General features: G+C 37.1%; 4 protein-coding genes, 1 long non-coding RNA gene and 1 other non-coding gene across 10 annotated transcripts; 1 reads left to right on the forward strand and 5 right to left on the reverse strand.

Annotated features, from left to right (window-relative positions):
- The first annotated feature begins 8802 nt into the window (after positions 1-8802).
- LOC104790367 (chloride channel protein CLC-b) lies at positions 8803-12187 on the forward strand. Its single transcript, XM_010516104.3, has 6 exons — positions 8803-9329; positions 9476-9676; positions 9768-9945; positions 10025-10557; positions 10676-11825; positions 11926-12187. Exons 1-6 carry the CDS (start codon positions 9157-9159, stop codon positions 12028-12030), a joined length of 2340 nt encoding a protein of 779 aa, XP_010514406.2. The 5' UTR covers positions 8803-9156; the 3' UTR covers positions 12031-12187.
- Positions 9358-10141, reverse strand: LOC147942229 (uncharacterized). The gene is made up of 2 exons (XR_015560373.1): positions 10004-10141; positions 9358-9874 (listed from the first exon to the last, which is right to left on the reverse strand). It is a non-coding gene; the product is annotated as an uncharacterized LOC147942229 (long non-coding RNA).
- A 20-nt stretch (positions 12188-12207) lies between the features above and the next one.
- On the reverse strand, positions 12208-15428 carry LOC104790366 (uncharacterized). Its single transcript, XR_015560370.1, has 15 exons — positions 15170-15428; positions 14969-15083; positions 14770-14881; positions 14641-14685; positions 14476-14543; positions 14328-14382; positions 14162-14241; positions 13990-14073; positions 13705-13818; positions 13448-13566; positions 13203-13320; positions 12970-13103; positions 12698-12851; positions 12518-12597; positions 12208-12432 (listed from the first exon to the last, which is right to left on the reverse strand). It is a non-coding gene; the product is annotated as an uncharacterized LOC104790366 (transcript).
- Positions 15429-15692: 264 nt separating this feature from the next.
- On the reverse strand, positions 15693-19749 carry LOC104790368 (uridine/cytidine kinase UKL1, chloroplastic). Of its 4 annotated transcripts, none has more exons than XR_015560372.1 (14): positions 19476-19738; positions 18979-19304; positions 18823-18892; positions 18612-18730; positions 18364-18460; positions 17943-18022; positions 17469-17663; positions 17301-17384; positions 17156-17216; positions 16755-16829; positions 16475-16568; positions 16304-16376; positions 16137-16219; positions 15693-16052 (listed from the first exon to the last, which is right to left on the reverse strand). XR_015560372.1 is itself a non-coding variant. In XM_010516105.3 (14 exons), the coding sequence occupies exons 1-14, from the start codon at positions 19503-19505 to the stop codon at positions 15906-15908; spliced, it is 1452 nt and encodes a 483-aa protein (XP_010514407.1). In that variant the 5' UTR covers positions 19506-19749; the 3' UTR covers positions 15693-15905. The 4 variants fall into 4 exon arrangements, 2 of the variants coding, with proteins under 2 accessions (XP_010514407.1, XP_087311957.1); XR_015560371.1 differs by having other exon boundaries at positions 18979-19070; positions 19310-19720; XM_010516105.3 differs by having other exon boundaries at positions 16769-16829; positions 18979-19070; positions 19310-19749.
- Positions 19750-20037: 288 nt separating this feature from the next.
- On the reverse strand, positions 20038-20999 carry LOC104790369 (mavicyanin). Its single transcript, XM_010516108.3, has 2 exons — positions 20669-20999; positions 20038-20582 (listed from the first exon to the last, which is right to left on the reverse strand). Exons 1-2 carry the CDS (start codon positions 20832-20834, stop codon positions 20227-20229), a joined length of 522 nt encoding a protein of 173 aa, XP_010514410.1. The 5' UTR covers positions 20835-20999; the 3' UTR covers positions 20038-20226.
- Positions 21000-21740: 741 nt separating this feature from the next.
- On the reverse strand, positions 21741-24299 carry LOC104790370 (uncharacterized protein At3g27210). Of its 2 annotated transcripts, XM_010516109.2 has the most exons (4): positions 23852-24299; positions 23498-23620; positions 22429-22509; positions 21741-22323 (listed from the first exon to the last, which is right to left on the reverse strand). In XM_010516109.2, the coding sequence occupies exons 1-4, from the start codon at positions 23985-23987 to the stop codon at positions 21929-21931; spliced, it is 735 nt and encodes a 244-aa protein (XP_010514411.1). In that variant the 5' UTR covers positions 23988-24299; the 3' UTR covers positions 21741-21928. The 2 variants fall into 2 exon arrangements, with proteins under 2 accessions (XP_010514411.1, XP_010514412.1); XM_010516110.2 differs by lacking the exon at positions 23498-23620 and having other exon boundaries at positions 23852-24189.
- Between the last annotated feature and the right edge of the window lie 577 nt (positions 24300-24876).

The raw sequence follows: 24876 nt of genomic DNA on the forward strand, positions 1-24876 counted from the left end.
TTGTACCATATACACCCACTTTGTTTCAGTCCATAAAGGTATTTGTCTAGCCTTATGCAGTATTTTCTCGAGAACCACTCTTATAATCGAGCTCTATACCCTCTGGTAATCTCATTTCATTTTCCAGTGGACCATGTAAGTATACGGTTTTAACATCCATTAACCGTAAATCCAGTTTTCTTTTATAGCCAGACTTATTAAAGTCGTTGCATCCATCACAGGGAGTAAGTCTCCTCATAATCTATTCCTGGACTTTGAGAGAATCCTTGTGCTATAAGCCGTGCTTTATCTCACGCTTTCATTATTCTAATTTCTCTTTCTTACAAAGACCAACTTATGTCCAACTGGTTTATATCAAGTGTTGTCCTTAAGGTCGGACCAAACACATTTCTCTTCTTTAAAGAGTTTAACTCCACGTCAATGGCTTCTTTCTATTTTAGCCAATCTTTACTTTGAGTGCACTCTCATATAGACGTGAGTTTCTGATCCTCATTTACTTCAAGTGCTACCTTGCATGCAATTATTTCATTAATGTCGACATCTTTGCAGTTCCATTTTATTCTAGACATGATATAGTATATCGAGCTCTTATTATTATTAATACCTTAAGGACCTTGAGGTTTAGCGTCCCAAACCTCATTGTTGGTACCTTAGGATTTGCCGCGGCCATGTCTATGCTCTTTCCTTAACCTCGGTTTTATTTGCACCTTTCTTAGATTTCCGAAGGTTCTTTTCTATGGAACATATTGGTCTATTTAGACTCTGTAGCAACTTGATTATTGTGTTCCTTTTGAACATCAATACGTACTGGTGCATTACAAGCTGGTATGTACGATTTCATAATTCTCTTTTGGGTCATTAAAGGAATCTTGGCAATTGAATAGCTAGCTTTTGTAAATGTACAATCTCGAGGATCTTGCCAATTTAAGGATGTTTGATTCCATAATATTTCTTTGACCAGCTTGTCTTTCTCTCCACCCAATGTAGGGAATTCGGATTCAGCAAACTGACAATCCGTGTATCTGGCCACATATAAATCACCCATAGTTGGCTCAAGATACTTAACAATGGTGGGAGAATCATATCAATATATATTCCCATCCTCCTTTGAGGTCCCATCTTTGTTCTCTGTGATGATGCAATATAAACGGCACACCCGTATATTATTTTAGATGGGATATGTCTGGCTTATGACCCGTTATGCATTTGGGAATATTTATACTCACTAGATGGCCTGATGCGTATAAGTTCTGTTGCATGTAGTACTGTGTGTCCCCAAGCCGACACAAGAAGCTTCGACCTCATGAGTAATGGTCGAGCAATTTATTAAGTGCGTTTAATGAAGGATTCATCTAATCCATTCTCTGTATGTTCATGTGCCACAGGGTGGTCCACACTCCCCCCCATGGACATACCATTATTATTAAACGCTTGGGATATAAATTCACCAGCACTATCTAGACTTATAGTCTTAAGTGGAAAATTTCTTTAGTTACATTTGCTGGTGATGGCCTTATAAATGAGTTTCCCTTGTGTACATGCTACACACGTGAGATTGTAGGGATAACTCTTCTCTCTCTTAGGAGTGTGCCAATTTTATTTAATATCAACATACGCATCATGTTAGAAACACGGATGGCCAATCCGGTCATGCCATAAAGTGAATTATTGAACATTTCGTTCATTGCCATATTAGCCTCTATTATATTAATCTTAGCATGGTAAAAACCAGTGGCTAGTGCAAGGTATAGACTTCTAGGATTCTCTTTAGATCCTTGGGTGATTTTAGTAATATATATAGGAACTCTTGGTTTCCTTCACCCTTTATTTCAATATGGAAACCATTCAAATGAATGTTCTTAAGGCTCAATAAGCTTCTCTTAGAGCTGGGTGATTATAATGCAACACTTAGTTCAAAATGTGTTCCATAAAATATATGCCTGGCCGTAGCCTTTACTTAGGCTTGCTATACCCGCTTATCTTTGCTAATATTGGCTTTGTGTGGCTTAATCCACTATCCACCACACTTATTTTCTTGTCCTTAACCATTTCCAATAATGGACAAGGATTTATGTTTTAATATATATTAAAGGAAATAAAATAATTGGATTTAAATCAAAATAATAATTCAATCAAATTCAAAAGCATAGAAATTAAAATAATACACCACATGAGTTTAAATATTTTTCTTTAGGCAATCAAAATCTCATAATCCAATTTAGGAGTTCTGCATGTCTTTATCTTATGGTTTTCTATACCATAATTATTATTACAAGTGGACTTGGTCTTATGTTGCGGGTTTAGATAACCCGCGGCTTTTACCCCGACCGCGGCCGAAGCCTAATCGGTTTCTATAGCCTTGACCATCATAATTATGTCTTTGGTAAGTCCCACGACCAGGACCACCATGTCCACTTCTTCCTCGGCCACGGCCATACTTGTCTCTATGGACATAGATAGACTCATTAGTCTCTTTGGCTCTTTAGGCTCTTTAGGATTTTTCTTTGTCATGTCAACCTTGTGAGCTTCATTGCACTTTTCATTTACACATCGGTGACAAACCGATTTAGCCTTGATTTGCGGTTTAAAAGACCCACGGCCCCTACCACCGCGGCCACGGCTTGCCTGGCCCCAACGACCACCACGTCCTCTGCCACCACGGCCATGGCCATAGTGTCTTTTTCTGTGGACGTAGTTGGTCTACGGCCGTAACCACCAAAACGGCTTGCCTGGCCCCAACGACCACCACGTCCTCTGCCACCACGGCCATGGCCATAGTGTCTTTTTCTGTGGACGTAGTTGGTCTACGGCCGTAACCACCAAAACGGCTTGCCTGGCCCCAACGACCACCACGTCCTCTGCCACCACGGCCATGGCCATAGTGTCTTTTTCTGTGGACGTAGTTGGTCTCCTTGGGCTCTTTTTCCGGTAATGGGGTTGTACCGGGAGGTCTCATAGCACTATTCATCAACAGCTCATTTTCATGGTACTGTTGCTGAAGTACTATATTGTGAGTACTAAAAGTAGACAAAGTCTTCTCTAGTAACTCTCTCTCCGTGACTTCAGTACCACACAACCTTAGGATTGAGACAATCTTAATAGCTCTGAGTTATACTCATCCATGGATTGGAATTCCTGGATCCTTAGGTTTTTCGAATTGAGCCTTTGGTAGGAGCACCATCTATTGGTGTCCATATTGTTTTTCAACTCTGTCCAAAGGTCAATAAGATTCTCAATGGTATGGTACTTGGTCCTTGAGACTCTCAGCAAGGTGATGGTGTGTATGCAAAATTGCCTTACATTTATTCTTTTAGTGCAACCATTATCGTCCTTAATACACTCACATAGGTACTTTGATTTTACAAGACATGCACCCGATTATATCATGCGGTTTTTAAGACCGAACCATGTAATTCATTTGGATCATGCCATGCGGTGTTTAAGACCGAACCATGGAATCATTTTAGTCTTAGGTCATGCGGTATTTGAGACCGAAACATGCCTTGCCTTTACTTATAATTTCGAACTTAGGTCATGCGGTATTTGAGACCGAAACATGCCTTTATTCTACTCAATTTCGTGGCTTAATATGCATGAACAACAAATCTAGATAGGAACTAGCATGCATGCAACAATTTCCCTTTTCTAGATAAGATTTCCTTTTCTTAAGTTTTCCTTTTCAATTTTGGATTAAGACAAGTTTTAGGAAATATTTTATTTATATTTTAGGATAATTACCAAATTAAATTTGGAAGTTATCCTGATAGTTCTAGCAACCTAGAACAGATCTATGATTTTCGAATTTCATAGTTTTAGGATCCGAAATTTTTTCTTAATTTACAAGAACAGTTTTATGTTTATAATTGATCCTATATTGTTTCTATGGAAATTCCGAATTCAACAGTCCTAAACAAGTCTATCCAATTTGATATTAATGTTCATGCAACTCTAACAATTTATGCAATTATTGGTTCTTTAATACCCTATGCATAATCCGATTTCATTATGATGCATGAACAACCAAGTTTTAAATATCCTAGAACAATTAGATCAATATTTATCTTATGAGTCTAACAATTTAGTTCTAGGTTCTTATGCAACAATCAATCAAGCAAGCATAGACAATTAATCAATCAATCGGATTTTAAGCTTGATCTCTTTTGGTGCAGTTCACAAACAATCTAACAGCCCTATGCATCCGATTTTAAAGTTTTACAGGAATAGGACTCTTAAGATTTGTTTGTTGTGTACTTGGATGTTTTATGGTTCAATAGCTGTTAGGGTTCAGATTCGATCATATGATTCTAAGAGGGTTAGACTTTATTTTACCTTTCACCAATTAGGGTCTGACTGGTTTTGATCTGGGAGCTAAAGACCTCAGATTTCACTCACGAACCTCGATCAGAACCGCTATCAACCCAATCCTCGTACCACTCTCGAACTGCTCTCGGACAGATCCTCGTACCGCCTACGTACCGCTCTCGGCCGGAACCGCGAACTGCTATCGTCAGGAACCGCGAACTGCGAACGTCAGGAACCGCGAACTGCGAACGTCAGGAACCGCGAACTGCGAACGTCAGGAACCGCGAACTGCGAACGTCAGGAACCGCAAACTGCGAACGTCAGGAACCACGAACTGCGAACGTCAGGAACTGCGAACTGCGAACGTCAGGAACACGCCTTGGTTTCGAACTCGAACATAACTCGGATAAAACTCGATCTTCGAACAGGAACAGGACCGCGGACGATGGTGGATTCCGAACAAGAAGTAATCGCCGAGAGTTTTGGATTATCACCGAGAGATCTCCGGACTTTGCCTTGGAACTTGCCGCGTACTGGATCCAAAACGGACGGAAGCTGATCGCCGAAGCTGATCGCCGGAACTTGCCGCGTACTGGATCTTCGAACATGAACTTACCCCGGACTGGCCGTGTACACGGACAGAAGATGATCGCCGAATTTGGGCGGCGGTTTTTAGGGTTTTAGGGTAAGAGATAGAGGCGGCGGCCGATTAGGGTTTTAGGGTTTTAGGGAGGAGAGAAACGGCGGCTGCTTTTAGGGTTTTAGGGTTAGGGTTTTCTCAGCTGGCCTTAGAGGCTATCGTGCTGATAACGTGTTATGAAACTAGAGAGTTTAGGATGAAATCTCTTAGTCTTATTAATGATAATGAATAGAGGTTACATATATATAGAGAGTACAAAGGCCAAAGCCCAAACCGACATAGCCTAAGTCTCATGGACGAATGGGCCTATATCCTAGAGATACATAACATAGGCCGTAAGGCCAAGAACCAATGGACTGTATATGGGCCGTATGGCCATGTCCTAATGGACTGTGAACGGGCCGGTCTATGGAGTCCACTAAGTGTTTTACAACAAAAACATGATTTTATAAACTAATAAAATTGTATCCTTTTTTTGTTCAAATCAATTAGTATCCATGAAACAAAAAAAAACATGACATAATTTAGTCATGTTAAACATCCAATACTATTTCTAAAGTCTAAAATATATCAAAAAGATAAAATATAGGATTTCTAAAAATAAAAAGATAATGATGTTGGCGATTTAATGAACCTGATTCATTTCAATTTTAAGAATTAATAATAAAATTATGATAAGATTTTAAAATTAATTCCGATAATTTTGATTAGATTTAGAGAAATAGTGAAAAGGTTTTGATGGACTATTAAACAACTTTTACAAAGACTAGTATTTAAAAAGTACATAGAATTACAAATTTTCACATTTAAATCATAGATTAACTAAGTAATGATAATTTGTGATAAAAAAAATAATAATAATTTTTTGTAAACGCTCATATTAATGAGAGTGTTTAGTCAAACCATAATCAATGGAATTCCAGGAAACGGAATGCTCTTCGCTGGTGATAAAGGTTATCATGATTTCATTGAGAAAACGGTAAAGAGTATATCTATTTTTTTTCTCTTACTTGTCTACACAGAGTTCCCCTTTACTGATCATAATGGCAAATAAATTTTGGCTTGTAACGGAACTTTGTGGAGTTCCAGATATTGAGTCTTAAAAAATTATCTATCAAACTATAACCTATATTTGAGATATTACATTTAGGGGTGTTATTGGTTTATTGATTTGTATATCTATAGGATTTCAAAATTATTATTAAATATGAAAATCAAAATATATAGAATTTAAAATAACATGTTTTATCTATAGATTTAAATTCTTATAATTTTGACTTTCAAATCCATTTGAATTCATTTAAAAATATTGTGGATTTTTAAATCCAAAAAAATAATTAAACAAATAACATAGGATTTTAACTAGTATTTATAAATCATTTAACCAATAATAACATATAGTTTTGATAAATATATTTAAATCAATAATTAACACTACATGACTTTTTGCTTGGATTTTCAAATTCATTAAACTCCATGCTCTTTTTGCACACCTGTGTCAGGCCATTCATATATAAGACTTTGTTAGTTGCATATCAATCTAATTTTTTAAAACATTTGATTTATTATATTAATAAACCAAAAACGACTTTATTAGAAAAAGCAACAACGTGTTTTTTGTTTACTATGATTTACCAAAAGGGAAAAAACCCTAAAAATACGTCATCTAATTTTTTTTGGATGTTTAATACATGTAGTTATTAAATTGGACAAAAAATACCTTGTTTAATTTTTGTTGTCTTAAAAAACCATCGTTTTATTTATAATGGTAAATCCATACATACGACTTAACAGTAGTTAACACTAGTGACAGAATCGTTAACCAGAGTTAAAAGATAACCCCACGTGGTTAATTAATCGTAAATAAAGACAATGTTGCCCTTTTATTTTTCCTCTAAATTGATTTGGAATCTAAGAACCTTAAAAGCTATTTTTCTTCTCAAACATCTTCAAGTCCCAAATTTTGTTGATTGCGATGATTGTTGCCGTTTGAGTAGTTGCGGTTCTGGTTGATTTTGTGGTAAAATTAACGGAATTATGAAACTTAAGCTCTCACTCATTCTCATCTCCTTTCGATTCTCAGTTATCTCACTCGTTTTTCTACGATTTTTTTTTTTTTTGTATCTCTCTCATTGAATGGTTTGTGGTGTAAAAGAGTGACGCAATGGTGTCTAATAATGATCCTATCGAGACTATATTCAATTCTATCCAAGTAGTAGTTAAAGATGCTCTTCTTCCGATTGAGCTATGTGTTAAAAGGCAACAAAAGATATTGAAAACTGCTGGGTAACCAAAGAACGAGATCTAGGTCTTGTTTTGAGATCATCTGGAAAAAGATGTTTGGGAATAAAATGGCTTTTAGAGTTCTTAGATCCCAAATCGATTTGGGGGGAAACTAAAAGGGCAACAATGTCTTTATTTGCGTCACTAGTGTTAACGACTGTTAAGTCGTAAGTATGGATCTACCATTATAAATAAAACAATAGTTTTTTAAGGCATCGAAAATTAAACCATGTATTTTCTGTCCAATTTAATAACTATATGTATTAAACGTCTAAAAAAAAATTTAGATGGCGTATTTTTTGGGTTTTTTCCCTTTACCAAAACCAAAAGCATGTTGTAAAACACGGATGGTGGATTACCATAACCGGCCCATACTCGGCCCGTATTCGGCCCATGAACGTCCAAGACAATAAGGCCCATCGGCCACCTTCTTTAATCTAGGTCGGTTTAGACATCCTAATGTACTTGGGCTTTACCCTTCACTATATATATGTAATGTTCCATTTATCATTAATAATAAGACAAGAGAAAACCTCTTTCAAGTTTTTCTAGTTTAGAACAAAGCATACATTTTCCACAAGATATACATCATATCATATGATTGACACAAGTAATTTCATTCAGAAGTCATATATTTTCCTATATCATAAAAAATCAATTATTAATTTTGTCATTAATGTGTGAGACAGCATTTACTTACCCAAAATGACGTTAGTAGATGATAAACAATCTTTCTTCATAGTGTGTAGACCATTGACAACATTTGATCGTATTTTTAACGAAAACACGTATAATCACTTAGAATATGATGAAGATGATTTTTTTTTTGTACTACTAATCTAATCATAACATGTGGCACATCTCGTCATAATCACCTGAGAAAAGGTCGATAAGGTAGTTGGCCTCCTACAAACTTTAAACAATATTGAGTCTTAGCGTCATTGGAAAACCACTTTTTATGATGCCACAACCACAACCAAACAATGCACTCGTACGAAGAGACATCTACTTTAACCCGTGGAACATGTTCTCATCACATCGCAACCACCAGAAGCAGCCTTCTAAAGTATTAGTATTAGAGGACTAGATCATACTCTAAAGTTATATATGATTTTCTTCTCGAGAGATTCGAAAAATGTTAAAAGACAAATCGGGTTATCTAATATTTTCAACCATCGGAAGGATTTGTTGTTGTTTAATTAGTTAATATTCGAAGCTTGATGATGGTTTAGTTAGTAGTTACTTTCTCAGAAATAGTAGTTGGAGAGACAGAAATAATAAACTTAACACAAACAACTTATCTACTTGGTGTCAAAGAAAAAAGATTGCATATATATACCTATGTTCTTCCATGTTCTTCCGTTGTACTATTGTAATTAATTTCCTCATAATTCTTGGCCGGCTTGATCGTAAGAATCACGAATGAATTATATTTTTCATCTAACCAAGACTCTGGCTATACAAAATGTAGGCCACATAAAGGAAAAATCTTATCACTAACGTTTTACGTAGAAAACTCAAAATTTGGTTACCTTTCGTTGTTATATATAGTAGACATAATATTTAAATGGCCAATCATTGTCTGGTCTTGTAGTTTAGCATATGTAAGGATTACATAGTTCTATTTTGTTACCCTCTCACAAGCATAAGCGTCGTCTCGCCAATATTAGACACTATTCATACACAAATACATCTACGTATATGTATGTAGACATTTTAAACTATAAAAGCAAAGAAAAGACAAAACTCGGCAAACCAATAAGCATGAAATATATAACAAGAATTATTTTCAAAAAAAAAAAAAAAAAATACCCACTTGTTTCTTAAGAAAGAAAAAAGCTCTTCAAGAACCTTAAAAAGTTCTGTTGCAGAGGTTCCGACCAAAAGCCAGTTTCATCTTTATGTGATCAGAGGCAGTCAGACAGACAGATATGGTGGAAGAAGATTTAAACCAGATTGGTGGTAATAGTAATTACAATGGAGAAGCAGACCCAGAGAGCAACACACTGAACCAACCTCTGGTCAAGGCTAATCGAACACTTTCTTCAACTCCACTTGCTTTAGTCGGTACCAAGGTTTCCCATATCGAGAGCTTGGACTATGAGTATGTCTTCTTCTTCTTCTTCTTCTTCTTCTTCTTCTTCTTCTTCTTCTTCTTCTTCTTCTTCTTCTTCTTCTTCTTCTTCTGCTTCTTCTATGCAGAATTTGAATTCAGCGTCTCAGTTCTTGTTGTTTAATAAATATTGACAGAATAAACGAGAACGATCTGTTTAAGCATGATTGGAGAAAAAGATCAAAGGCACAAGTACTTCAATACGTTTTCCTGAAATGGACATTAGCTTGTCTTGTTGGTCTTTTCACTGGTCTAATCGCCACTCTCATCAACTTAGCTGTCGAAAACATCGCTGGCTACAAGCTTCTAGCCGTTGGCCACTTCCTCAGCCAAGAAAGGTAAAAAACAAAGCTTCATCTAATGAATTCAAACATTCAGTTTTTTTTGTGTAGTGTATGATTGGATGATAATGTCTTGAGGGGGAAACAGATATGCTACAGGTCTCATGGTGCTTGCTGGAGCAAATTTGGGTCTAACCTTGGTGGCCTCTGTGCTTTGTGTGTACTTTGCTCCCACTGCGGCTGGACCTGGAATCCCTGAGATCAAAGCTTATCTTAATGGTGTCGATCTTCCCAACATGTTTGGTGCTACCACTATGATCGTTAAGGTATGTTTCTGAATTATTCAAACGATGTAATAGTGTATAAATTCGACAGTTGACTCACGAATTTTGTGGGGTTTGATAGATCATTGGAAGCATAGGAGCGGTTGCAGCTGGACTTGATTTGGGTAAAGAGGGTCCTCTGGTTCACATTGGAAGCTGCATAGCTTCTTTGCTTGGACAAGGTGGAACAGACAACCACCGAATAAAGTGGCGATGGCTTCGTTACTTCAACAACGATAGAGACCGCAGGGATCTGATTACGTGTGGCTCAGCTGCTGGAGTCTGCGCAGCCTTCAGGTCACCTGTTGGAGGTGTGCTTTTCGCCCTTGAGGAAGTTGCCACTTGGTGGAGAAGTGCCTTGTTGTGGCGAACTTTCTTCAGCACAGCAGTCGTTGTGGTTATTCTGAGAGAGTTCATAGAGATTTGCAATTCAGGCAAGTGTGGCTTGTTTGGAAGAGGAGGGCTTATCATGTTTGATGTGAGTCACGTCACTTATACTTACCATGTAACTGACATAATCCCTGTCATGTTGATTGGTGTAATCGGTGGAATTCTTGGGAGTCTCTATAATCACGTTCTGCATAAAGTTCTCCGGCTTTACAATCTCATCAACGAGTAAGTGTTAGCTGTTCAATAGGTTCTAGAAACAAACATAGTAAAATATGTTTTACAAGATGCTGTCAGTAAAACCCCGTTAAGCTAGTTTAACTTATCTTGTTTGGTCATATTGCAGGAAGGGTAAAATCCACAAGGTGCTTCTCAGTCTTACGGTATCACTCTTCACATCAGTTTGCCTTTATGGCCTTCCTTTCTTGGCTAAATGCAAGCCTTGTGATCCCTCGATAGATGAGATCTGCCCGACGAATGGAAGATCCGGAAACTTCAAACAGTTCCATTGCCCAAAAGGTTACTACAATGATCTAGCTACTCTGCTTCTCACCACCAACGATGATGCTGTTAGAAACCTTTTTTCTTCCAACACTCCCAATGAGTTTAGCATGGGCTCCCTGTGGATCTTCTTTGTGCTCTACTGCATCTTGGGGCTTTTCACATTTGGTATTGCAACACCATCTGGTCTTTTCCTCCCTATCATCCTCATGGGTGCTGCATATGGCCGGATGCTTGGCTCTGCAATGGGATCCTACACAAGTATTGACCAAGGGCTTTATGCTGTCCTTGGTGCAGCTGCACTCATGGCTGGATCTATGAGAATGACTGTGTCACTCTGCGTTATATTCCTTGAACTCACCAACAACCTTCTTTTGCTTCCCATTACAATGATCGTGCTTCTGATTGCCAAAACTGTGGGGGACAGCTTCAACCCAAGTATCTATGACATCATATTGCATTTAAAGGGTTTGCCTTTCTTAGATGCAAATCCAGAGCCGTGGATGAGGAACCTCAGCGTTGGTGAGCTTGGTGATGCTAAACCCCCGGTTGTAACCCTGCAAGGTGTAGAAAAGGTTTCTAAAATAGTTGATGTGCTAAGGAACACGACGCATAATGCATTCCCTGTTTTAGATGAAGCAGAGGTACCTCAAGTGGGTCTAGCAACTGGGGCTACAGAACTCCACGGGCTAATCTTGAGAGCGCACCTCGTTAAAGTTCTGAAAAAGAGATGGTTCTTGACAGAGAAAAGAAGAACAGAGGAATGGGAGGTCAGAGAAAAGTTTCCATGGGATGAATTGGCTGGAAGAGAAGACAACTTTGACGACGTGGCTATCACAAGCTCTGAAATGGAAATGTTTGTCGATCTTCATCCTCTCACCAACACAACCCCTTACACAGTCATGGAGAACATGTCTGTGGCCAAGGCTTTAGTACTATTCCGGCAAGTGGGACTCAGGCATTTGCTAATTGTTCCCAAGATTCAAACCTCAGGAGTGAGTTTATGCCTTTGACTCTCTTTTACTTCCTGCTTACTAAAAACCTATTAACAAATCCAATGACACTAACTTCTGTTGCTATTCAAAATTTTTGCAGTTGTGTCCTGTGGTAGGGATCTTAACCAGGCAGGATCTAAGGGCACACAACATTCTACAAGCCTTTCCTCAATTGGAAAAATCCAAAGGTAGAAAAGCAAATTGAAGAGCTACATACTTTGTTTACCTGTGGTTGTAAAAAAATGGCTTGCAGCCTTGTATTTTTCTTCCCATTCCTGAAGATGTATCTGTCCAGTTTTGCACTTTTTCTTCATATCCAACAGAAGTTGATAAGATAAATATCGCACAAATCTCTTTTTCTACTTGTAATGACACAAAAAAAGAGACAACCATATCTACTTATCAAAAGGAACAAAGCAAAACTGTTTTCTCATCCATTAGATGGTCTTCTAAACTTTTGAAGTTCTAAAATTACAGATATTAACTAATATGAGTCCTGTGATTCTACTTAGGCGCACGCACTTTCTTTATTCCCACCTTTTTAATACCCGATTTCTTCTTTTTCTTGATAGCAACCCTTCTTTTGAAGACAGCCAAAACTTCAATGCTGAAAACCCAATGGTAAAATTAGCATGGATGATATTTTTGCAATATAAAATGCAAGAACAGTAAATGTTTCTATGAACTGATACCTATCGGTTCCGGGAAAGAAGTTGAAGCCATGGGCTTTTTCCAACTCCCACGCTCTGCTAGATAATAACGACTTGCAATCCTAATCAATTATTTAGAAGATAGAATGAACTAAACTGGCAGCAGTTGTTAACGACTTATATGCCATTAGTATAGAGATAACATCAGTGTGACACTAGTACCTCCTTAAAGCTTTCCCAACCACAGCTTATATATATGAGTCTTTGCGGTAGTGTATTATTCTCCTCGGCGATCAGCTTGTTGCCAGCTTGAATTGAAAGTTCCTTTGCTCTTAAAATCCATGGCCTCTTCTCCTCTTTTGCATTCGAGCTTGAACTGAAATAAGAAAATATTAACAGACCCATAAAAATCTACCTTTGGAGTTTTGATGATAGGGTATAAATGATGGTATTAAGGCACAAATCCAAAACTTTATTCGGAACTAATTATCAACCTTGGTGATGAAGACCTCATTCTTTTCTCAATGGAGGGGACAGACTCCAACATCTGACGGAGAGAAGCATCCAAACCTCTCCTAGGAGGATCCACAACGACTACATCTGACCCTATAATCCATGAAAGGGGATTCTGTAGCATTTTGAATACAAGGTAAAACACATCACTGAAAATGTTAGAAAAAGTCCTAGAAAATTGAAATTTTTTTTGCTAAAAGCAAACACTACTTACAACTGAAGCATCTGCATGATGCCAACTGATGCTGCAATTCAATGAGTTAGGTAGTCGCTGGATTGTTTTCTCAAAAGACAGCCTTGCTTCTTTGTTAACCTCAATGCATTTGACAGAACTGAAATCAGGGTAAAGTATAAAGTTGGGGTCAAAGTTCTCATCAAAATGAATAAACGAACAAGGCCTATATATATAAATAGAGTCTTCTTAGATAAAGGATAGATGTGAACAATCCATGTTCTTGCCTGCATTTCCTCGATGTAGCTAACGACAATCCAATCACTCCAGCTCCTGCATATAGATCGGCAACAGATGATCCACCAGGAACATACTTATGCAGTTTCCAAAGTAAGCTATCAAAAGCCTGACACAAACATTTGAAACATTAGGAATCATATAGAAATGACTACAGTCGATAGGAAAATGCACTCAAACTAGCAAATCAAATGTGCTGATCAACTCCCGGCTCATAAACTTTAACTCATTATCTGCATATGCTCACCCGTGTATTTGCCTGGCCAAAACTGGAAGGATCCAAGGATATGTCAATCCCTCCTACATGTTCCCAGAAATCTCTCTCACCTAAAAGATGCCTCCATCTGTTTCCAAAGATTATCTAAGACAAAGGGAATAATCAAGTTAGACAACTGAACAAAAGAGAAAGGAACACTTTCAGGCAGAAATTTTCTAGTACACATAATGCGGCCAGAACAATGACTATAAGCTAACACTAATATTCCATGAATATTTAGCCATAGCATATGAGAATTCTTGTTCTCTGACTCACATTGTTGGTTGATGTCTGAAAGTTAGCCCACACAGAATGGATCAGGTGAAACTTGCTGTTGGGTCCACCCTTTCTCCACAAGTACTGCAAATGAGAACTATTTAAGTGATAAATTGCAGAAAAAAATGAATGAAGCAAGCCAACGGAACCATGACTTTAAAAAAAAACTCACGCTGGACAATGCTTGCAACTTATCTGCATTATGAGATCTCTCATTTCTCGAGTTCCAAACCAATGACACCTGCACTTTTCCTGAAACCAATATCTAAACTCAGAAACTACTCTAAATGCATCATATCACTGTGCAAAAGAAACAAAACCAAAGATAAATGTTCAACCATTTTTGTATCTCTCGGGAGCACGAAGATTTGTACTGTGCGTAGTAACAGCCATCTATAGAAGGAAAAAAAAAAAAAAAAAAAACTCATCACCACACTGCACTATATTGTAGAGGAAAATAGCCATATATACTCAAATATTTATCACCTGAACATATCGTAAGTCCCCAGTCCCCTGATCCTCATCAAATGGCATAACATCAAACACCTTAATACCTTAAACCATAGCAAAAAAAAAACCCCAATCAAATGGCAAACACAACCAAATATCAATCTTTTGAATCACAAAAAACATAAGGACTGCTACTACTACCTTCTCTCAACAACTCAATTGCAGCATTAATATTAGGATGATGAGCTGCAAAAAAAAATTAGAACTCAACCTCAATCACAACCACAAAGTCTATGTCAAGAACTTTATTCCAGCGTAAATAAAAATTACATTTGCATTCAGGAATATCAACAACGGTGTGAGTTCCTTCTTGGTACAATCCAATCAATGCATTATCTGAAGAGCCACGAACGGCCAATTTTGCTCGGCATCTCCATCCCCACTGCAATAAGATCCAAAATCTTATCACCAGAAACCAAAGCCACGAGAAATTAGAAAAATAGGATGAGGAAGAAGAAGTGAAATTAACCAGTCTACAACTATCGAAAGTGAAATCTTCGACGCCGTAACGCTTGAAGAAGCCTGAAGCTTCGTCGACGACAGCTGGACGATGGAGATTGAACTCCTGCGTACAACCTGAGCACCTGAAACAATCCAGAGAGAGACGGAATCGAATCAATTATCACAATATTTTGAGAGATGAAAGATTTATCGGCGAAGAGGAGCGTACGATTGGAAATGAGGACATTGGAGGGAGCAAGCTAGTGAGTCGGAGGAGCTTGTTGGCGGCGGGAGAGGAAGAGATGCGACGACGGGAGGCGAAGATGGAGGTGAAACGCGGCAGGTTATGATTGGATAACGAGAGCTGAACGAGAAAATGCTCGACGAATGCATCGTTGCTGCTGCTGCTTCACTGTCGCCGGCGAAGGATTTACTCCGTGGCGGGAATGGATAAAGTCCATAAATATCTCTGCCCGGCTTTTGTATCCAACCAAATTAATTAGACCCGACCCTGATCAAACCGACCCGATTAATCCGGTTGTATTTTTGAGATGTTGCTTAAATCCTTGATCTCATTCGAGCTTTCATATTTTTGAGATTACAAAACCAATATTAGAACTTTATGAAATGGTCTTAGTTCATCTAGGTAACAAAGCGATGCTATTGTAAATGGTAAAAGTAATTTTGACCAAAAATCACTAGAATTTGTTCAATCACAAAGAAAGTATTAACGAATCAGTGATGCATAAAAGTTTTAGAAAAAACGAATCGTAATGCATCGATTAAACCAAGAATCTTGAAGTGGTTTTCCGATTTTCTAGAAACTAGTCACTAGTAAGCGAGAAGCTTCCCAGCAGAGGAAAAAAAATTAGAAAACAAAGCCCGTGAAGAATCTTTTAGGAGAAAGACGAACACTTCTTTTTACACACAAACACAATAAGCCATTGACAAACACTTTGGTACTGCTACTCGTCAGTTCCAAAGTACCGATCACCAAACTCACCCAAGCCTGGTATGACCCTGAACTCTTCGTTCAGACACTGATCTATTTCTGACGTCACAATCTTCAACTTTGGAAAGCGTTTGCACACGCAATGGATTCCCTCTGGAGCCTGCACGATGCGGAATCAGTTGTGAGTGTGCGACTGAGACAACAAGTTATGTTATTAAGTATCTTTGGTTAATCTAACACTTACTGAGATGAGATTGAGGAATATAATGTGGGATTCAGGTACTCCTTTCTGTATGAGTAGTTCTATCGCCTGATTTGCAGAGTTACCTTCAAGATATATCCAATGGAAAGTTTCAGAGAAAATACACTTACAAGATCCCAAAGCAGGAAGAGAAAAACAAGTGAAGCTACCTGTGCCTAAAACAGGATCAAGAAGCAGGACATGTCGCTCGGAGATATCACTTGGAAGCTTCTCGTATATAAGCTAAGTCATATGCCGCAAGAAATTTTATAAGTTTCTGAGTTTGAAAAAGAGACATGATCTTTGTAAATTGTTAAAGAAGTAAAAAGAAAGAAGAAAACCTGCATTCCATTGTCGCCATCACGATGAATGAGAATCTTCCCTATCTTAATACCTTTACAACACGCGCGTAATGCGTTTTCCATGCTTTCACCACTAACAAAGCGTACCAAACAGATAATTTTAGGCAAGAGAAAAAAAAATAAAAAAAGTCACTCACTCAGAACATGAGCAAACAAACAATGTATGCTTTCAATGGTACGCACATTCCGTATCTTGAAAAAATTGGAAAACTAAACAGCTCCAGTCTCCATCTATTAAGAACTTTAAAACACATAATACCTTTGGACGCTCACCTTCTAATGACTGAGACCCCACAAAGTTTCTTGCAGAAATCAACGCCGCTATACACAGATCCTGATTTGTAAGAGATAAGAAATTAGTATTGTGTGGAAGCAATCAATCAGTAAATGCCAAAGCATACGAGGTCTTCACTATATTTCCACAAGGCACAAACAATCTTTCTAGATCAATGTGATAAGACTTATAGGATCTCATGAACTAGTTTATCAATATGTTCAGACACCATGACTACCATAAATAATAATTATAAACTATAGTTACAGCTCAAGCCACTATAATTGTATGGACGCAATCAATCAGTAAATGCCAAAGCATGAGGTTTTCACTTTGATTTATAATTATATACTATAGTTACAGCTCAAGCCATTCTCCTCTTATACCTGTTGGAGTAACCACTTGTTTCTCAGTGAATGGCAAATGGCCAAGACCATGCTCCACAACCTGGAATAAAGCCATCAACAATTGAAATGACAAAGCTTGGAAGCTGAGTAGCATTGAAAGGGATGACAGGAAATAAAAGAGTACCAAACGAATGAGGCGATCTGAGTAAAACACAAAGTCATGTTTTGATATGTCCTTCTCTCGAATAAGTGTATGCATGCCTCTTATCTGCAATTATCGTAGGGTGAGAAGATGGTTTTAAACCTTACCGTCTGAATCAAGCATCAAACAGTTGGAAAATGTGGAATGTACCTGAAATGTTGATTCGATAACAAAAACATTTGGGTAGATTTTGCAGAGATCATGTTGCCCAAGTTTTGTGTGGATATGTTGCACAATCAAATCAACTGCAACGTGATTGTCACCTCCTCGGGGAATGATCACATCAGCATATTTCTTTGACGGGAGGACAAAATCATCAAACGCGGGTTTCACAAACTTTGCATACTGTTATATAGAAGTTAAAAACAAGAGCACCCTCAAAACAAGAGAAGTTGAAAAAATAAAGGAAGCTCAGAAAACAACACTGTTATATAGCACAACAGTTCAAAAAGCAGAATTAAGCAAGAGTCGCTTGAACAACAGGAGGGACATTGAGTTGTTCTGTATTGCACAAAAAACATAGGTTTCTAATTCCTAGTCTCGTATGCACACATTAGAGCACTAACTTAGATAGGTGAAACTTGGTGAAATTTTTTTACAGTAACACTTGAAACAAAGACTAACCTGTTCAAGCACAGAATCAACATCCCTACCCCTCTCAACCGTGTCACGCCTGATTCTACGAGCAAGCCTCACATCAGCATCTGAAAGCAATAAATAGCCACAATGACTTCAAAGAGGAATTTTTTTTTTTTTTTGAATTTAATGTTAAATTCAAAGAGGATTATTAACATTACGAATAGATTCAAAGTTTCCTAACTATATAGCTTCAAAGGCATTCATTCAGTCTTTAATGGTCAACAAGTGATAAAATGGTGAAAGTGAGTTAATCCATCAAAGGCACCATCAGCTACAGAACAGGAAGTGGAAAACTTCTAGCACAACATAAAAATGTCACTATATCATTCATAGTTGTGCAGAACAAATAAGATTAATTTAAGTACAATCAAAAAGAAGGAGAGACAATATACTGCAAGTAGTTAACCTGTGTCAACGAAGATTTTCATATTCATCAGGTCCCGAACTCGTGAGTCATGGAAAACTAGAATCCCTTCCAAAATAATGACATCACAAGCATTGACCTGAAAAAGGTCCCAACTGATTGATTTAACAAACTATGATAAGATTCAGTCACATGAACTTAGATTCTAAACCCATAAAACCGCAGGAACCATATAAGGAGGTAAAATAAATAGAGACACATCTTAGAAAATAGCACAGAGGATTATGCACCTGACGGAACGCATCTAATTTACGTTGGTGGGTCTTGAAGTCGTAAATTGGAATCTGATAGGGTTGCCCACTCTTGAGTGTGTTAACGCAATGCAAAAGCTGCTCAGTATCAAAGGCATCTAGAGAAAACGAAAAACAACAGACGTTAAAATTACACCAAAACTTCCTCAGGTATATCAATCAATGTTCCCAAATCAAAAGAACAATCTACCAGGATGATCGAAATTGTATTCTTGTACATGCTCCAGTTCTTCAGATGTCAGACCACGGTAAAAGGAATCCTAATCAACAAAACAGCATCAGAGTAGTACCACACACAAAAAAAACTCAGAAGAACTGAGAACAGGGACTAGCTACAGAATCTAACCTGGTTAACTAGAACAATGCGATGATCATGAAGTTGCTGGATTATCATGTCACACACCGTCGTCTTACCAGAAGCGGTACCACCAGTAACTCCTACACAAGTCAACAGAAAACAAGATTAAGCCCTAGAAATTGAACAAGGTATCTCTAATCTAGGAAGCACAAATGTTCCTACAAGCTAAAACCCTAAGATAAAAAAAACCCTATAGAAACGCCAATTTCATGAAATTGAGAGACAATACACGACGATCGGAATTTGAGAAACTTCAACGGTTCAATAAGGAAGAGAATTAAGCGCGAGAGAGGAAAGGAGAAATCGAAACATCACTCACCGATAACGAAGGGCTGATGAGGAGCGGCGGGATCGTCGGTAGCGGAAAAAGAAGAATTACTCAAACGGAAGTGAGAAGGAGAAGAGACGGATGATTTCGACGGAGAAGAGAGAAGACCGTCGAGGCGAAGACCGGAGAAGTGAGGCCCCGATGCCTTCTCCATGACATAGTCAATCGACGTTGAATCTTCCGGCATTTTTGATTCCTCGGCGAATAAAATCCCGATTTGGTCTCCGAAGAAGAAGAAGAAGAAGAAGAAGAAGAAGAAGACGAATTAGGAAAAAAATAAAATAAAGAAGGATTCGTAAGTGATCAGTGACGACGACGATTTCTGCACAATTCAGCAAACCCACTTGTCCTCTCTCTCGCTCCCTCCGTCTTTTTTAAATAATTTTTTTTTTTTTTTTGGAGAAACTCAGATTAAATACTAACTTTAAAATATATTTCCCATCCCATTTTAAATTAGGGTTAACAAAGACTTTTGCAAACAAGTCCATCTAGTGTGTATTATTTTAAATTAAAGTTGATAATGTATTTTATAAATTACAAACGTTAATTGCGATCATATTACTGTTATAAGAAAAATAACCAAAATATAATTTAAATTGATAATGTTGCTGTCTTGCTGATAACAAAAAAATAAATAAAAAATGATTGGTTAAATGAGAAGGCATAATAAAGAATATTCCAACCGGACCAATCAAGTGGACAAGATGGTGAGAGAAACGTGAAAAACAAGGTTGTACATATAGTATAGAATAAGATCAGAAGTGCAGATATCCGAACTACATAACATAATGATGTAAAATCAAAATACAACAAAAATACGAATTAATACAAATACAAATTAATAATTCCAAAAATATTTATTCTCTCCCCACGAATATATTCGATACATTTACGAAAGCCCTAAATCATCAGTAAGCCCAAATAAGACCAATAACCAAAGATCCAACAACGAAAATGTATCCAACGGAAGCACGTAATCCATGACCCGAACCAGATTCCGAACCCGATCCTGACCCTGAATCCGAACCCGAACCCGGAGAGGAAGATGATTTTGAGTCAGAAGAGACAACGTTGACTTTAATCTTCATGCCTTGCTCGCAATGGCCAACGGTTCCACAAGCGAAATAGCGAGTACCGGTTTTAGAAAGCTTAACGACGTCGTTTCCAGAGCTCAAGGAATTGACTGGTGTTCCCAGGTCACAACTCTTGTATGCCGTTTCGCTTCCTAGCTCCACAACGCTGTGTAGTCCTGAATACTTAAAAACTACAAGACACAAAAAAAAAAACGGTTCAGTTAGCATTAAACCGGGTCGGTTTTGATTTGGATATTGAGATTAGAGAGAAACGTACCAAGTTGGTCGCCGACTTTGAAAGATTGATCGGAAGACCAAGAATCAAAATCAACGGATTGTTCCCAGCCTTGGCTACCTCCGATCACATGTTGCGCTGCTAGCGTAGTCTGAACCGATACTAAACCGGAGAAAACCAGGATAACAAGAACTGCTTGCATTTTCATTGGTCTTAGTGGGATTGTAACTTGGTTTTGATATACTTAAAGTTAAGCTTTGCTGCTAGCTCGTGTATATATAGGGGAATGCATGGACTTAAGTTGCGTAAGAGATCAAAGTTAGGAAGAAAAGAGACAAAAGAAGATAACAAAGCTTGGAGTTGAATTGAAGTCAAGATCTTCGGTGGTTGTAGAATCTTTAATTAGTAATATGTTCCGTTTTGTTTATTTTGTTTGTGTGTGTGTGTATTCAAGTAACATGTTTGCATCAGAATTGCCGAATAAGTTAAGAAGACAAACAACCTACAACAAGCAAGTTTCAAAACCCACCTGGTTTGGCAAAAGAGCTACTTTGTTAACTAACTATCACCAAAAAAGCTTCTACTTCCTCTATATTCTTTCTTTGGTCCATCAATTCGATTGAGGCTCTTATTAGTAAATGCGGGATTATGGAATCGCGGAAAATGAAATAAAACTTACACAACTAAATTGTTGAATTAATCGCCGAATGTGACATAAAAGAAAATTCCGTAATATACATCTAAGTTTTAAAAAACGAGTTGGTTTTTTTTTTGGTAAGATGAATTCTTATACTCACATCACATTTTTTCCTAATACATAATTTAATATGATGAAAGGAAATAAATTGTATTAAGTATTGTGTTTGACTATTGAGGGTTTGATTGAGACTTAAAAGAATGCTTTAGTTCACGAACTAATTAGATGTTGTAGACTAATAATAGTACATGAACAAAATTGTCTCATTTATGAATGTAATGGAAAAAATAAAACAATTATAAGCTATTTACCGCATAATTAAACTACTGAAATGTACATGCTTAGTGGTGAATAGTATTCAAGAATGACAAAATTTCATAAGCCAAGATCCAAACAAGCATCTCATTTTCTTCTCTGTTTTTATATAATCTCTTCCACCTATTGATTCATTCTCTTATCAAGTTATCATCATAGCAAAGTAGAGTAGTCTGTAAACTTCACCAGAGCTTTTTTCTTTTTAACTCTGAGAGCTCTGTATCTCTCTCTTTATCATTCTTTCATATACAAAACATTTCCCAAGTTTCAGGATTTCTCTACATGATCTCTCATTTCAAAGCAACAACCGGAGGAGTTTCAGAGCTCATCTTCTTTCTCCTCTCCATGAAACTTCCACCACACGAAGAGAAACCAGGAAGACAACGATGATGCTGCCAGTTAGACTTCTTCTTCTCTTCCTTCTCGACGGACCCGTTGCTGAATTCGCCAGAGTTAGCACCTGAGAGATAAGGAGTGCTAATAGCTGATGATGAACCGCCGCCTTCAGAGCTTTCCTCTCGTTCTTCTCTTATACTATCTCTGAAAAGCTCACCAAGCTTCTTCCTCCTTGGAAGTGGCGCTGAAGAAGACGAGCCTCGGGAAGGCTTCTTCTCGTGGAATGCAAAACGTGGTGGCCTATCAGAGAAGCTTCCTTTAGGAGTGTTTCCACGCGATGGAGTGAAATCTGAGTAGTTAAAAGTATAAACAAATCAAGATTTTGAATCTTGACTTAAACACATATAGCATCTATTATCATACAAGAACCTAACAAAAATATCAATTATTTTACCGCCATTTACGCTGTGGAAATCATCGTCAGAGTCAGATTGTAGCCATGGCTGCGAATCGAAAAAGGTTTCATCTCTACTTCCTGCGGAACATATCAAAGAAAATACAGATCAAAACTTTAGAACAAGCATGATAAGTGTATGTAAATTGTTCACAAAGTGTATTTCAAACCTTTTGACTCAATAAGATAGAATAAGACCAAAACTGATAAAGAATACAACTACAAGGCAGCTTGTAATCAAAAACAGAGGAGATGTAACATGAGGAAAATGATGAGCATTGCCTAAAAAGAAAAGAAAAAAAGGGAGGAACTCGAAAATTTAAATTCAATCCTCAAAAGTTCCCGGGTAATTTTTTTTTCGAAAACCGGTTCAAATTAAAGCGTGAAAAACAATGAAACCCCTCAGATCAAGAAGACTGATTAGCAAATACTTTATAAGCACAGTTTTTCAGATCTGGGTCACAGTTATTAAAGTAGACAGCTTTTTATACTAAATCACAATTCACCAAAACAGTCCTCTTTCACTTTTTTTTTCCCCCTGTTGTAAAAATAGAAAACAAAATATAAAAAAAATCGATATGATCACGGAAAAGTTTTAGTTAATGGCATAAAATCTTTCTTTTTTTTGTCAACTGTATAAAATCTTTTATTAATGGAAGAAAATCAAATTATCGATATCTCTGATCTTATCAGATAAGAAAGAACCTAAAAAGTCCTATCGCTGCTATGTTGTATACAGGAAGCAAATCAAAATTTTTGATATAGAAGAAACCAGTAATGGAATAACATTATTCACCGAATCTTCTTTCACATGCCAATAATATTCATAGAAACAAAAAACAGCAAAGTATATATCGAAACATTTATGCTCTAACAGATAAGTGATGTGAGTAAAATTAGATCAAAGTATCAAACCAATTAAAATAACAAAAAAGAGAAAAAGGAACCAATCATCTAAAAATGGTGAAATAATAAAAGAGAAAAAACCCATATGAGGAAATAATTTTTAAAGAAAAAAAAAAAGAAAGAGATACTTTTTTTGTTTCTTTTTGGAAGTAAATTAAATTACCAAAGCTTTTCTTAGATGAAGAAAAAGACCACCGAGATTTGACCGGAGTTTGATTATTATTATTATTATTCATCGTCGTCGTCGGAGAAACCGCCGGAATTGAAGTACTCTTCCTCGGCGATTCTGAGAGTTGAATATATATATAAAAAAATATATTAATCAAATTATAAACAAAAAAAATATTAGTATAAAAGTCTGACAAATGAAACCCTACATCCTCTCTAGTCAGATTCAATATCATGATGAACTAATCATTTTACGATACCAACGAATAAGAAATAATTTCAAAAATGAATAAGAAGATCAAACATAGAGAGAAGATGATGAATTGATCTATGAAAACAAATAAATTACCAAAAGTTGTTTTCTTGGGAGAAAGAGGAGTCGTGATGGAAACGTTGTCGTTTGTGTTAGTCATGGGAGATTCAGGGGTTACCATACTATCAGCTCTAATCGGAGACTTGTTAAGCGAGGAAGAAGACGAACCCATTCATAAGCATATTATTATTCAGAGATTTTATATATAAATAAAAGAATTAATTCTAAAAACCTTTTTTAGAGATATAGAGAAAGAGAAAGGGAGATTTTGATTGAGAAATTATTACGATCAAAGACAATTGAGAGAGAGAGATAGAGAGAGAGAGAGACTTAATTCTGTGTTTCGTCGGGGAGAAGGAGAGAAGTGGGTCCCACACGTACACGGTGCCCACTCAGTTTTCGTGTTCGAAATACGGTATCGTTTCAGTGTCTTGTATTGTATTATACAATTTGTACATATACTAGTACTACTACTCTCCGATCCTCTACACGTAGTTATCGTGCGATAGATAGATCATGGTGGGACAATACAATACGATTACGAGTGAGTGACTTTTTATTTATTTTTCCTGGGATTCGCCACGTGACACTCTTCTCGTAAAATAAATATCTTTGATTAATTAGTGTGTGATTACGTATTCATTAATCTACCTTGGATCCTGGACTATACAATTTGGTTGGTTATACCGGACCGGATGTTTACCAAGTTTCCAATGATGATTGGTCGGTTCAGATTTTTATCCGGTTTTAGTCGGCATGTCATGTCAGGCAGTTTGATTGATCATGGTGATGGATAAATAAAACGATTAGTCGCTAAAATCCCGTCTTCCCAAATCCAAACATTCACGAATTCAGATCAAAAGTCAAATTTTAGAATCACATATCTTGTATACTGTGGTTTACGGATAATATTGTTAGAAAATCAGTAATTTTATACCCCAGCTTAGTTTAGGGGAATGTTCGATTCCTACATCATGTTTAACATTGTGTAAATTCATACATTAATTTCAATAAAATTCAATTTTACTGTCCCAACTCGTTAAAAGGTGTTATTACATACA

The sequence above is a fragment of the Camelina sativa genome, chromosome 6, assembly GCF_030686135.1.
Source record: "Camelina sativa cultivar CO46 ecotype springtype chromosome 6, ASM3068613v1".
Taxonomy (NCBI): Eukaryota; Viridiplantae; Streptophyta; class Magnoliopsida; order Brassicales; family Brassicaceae; genus Camelina; species Camelina sativa.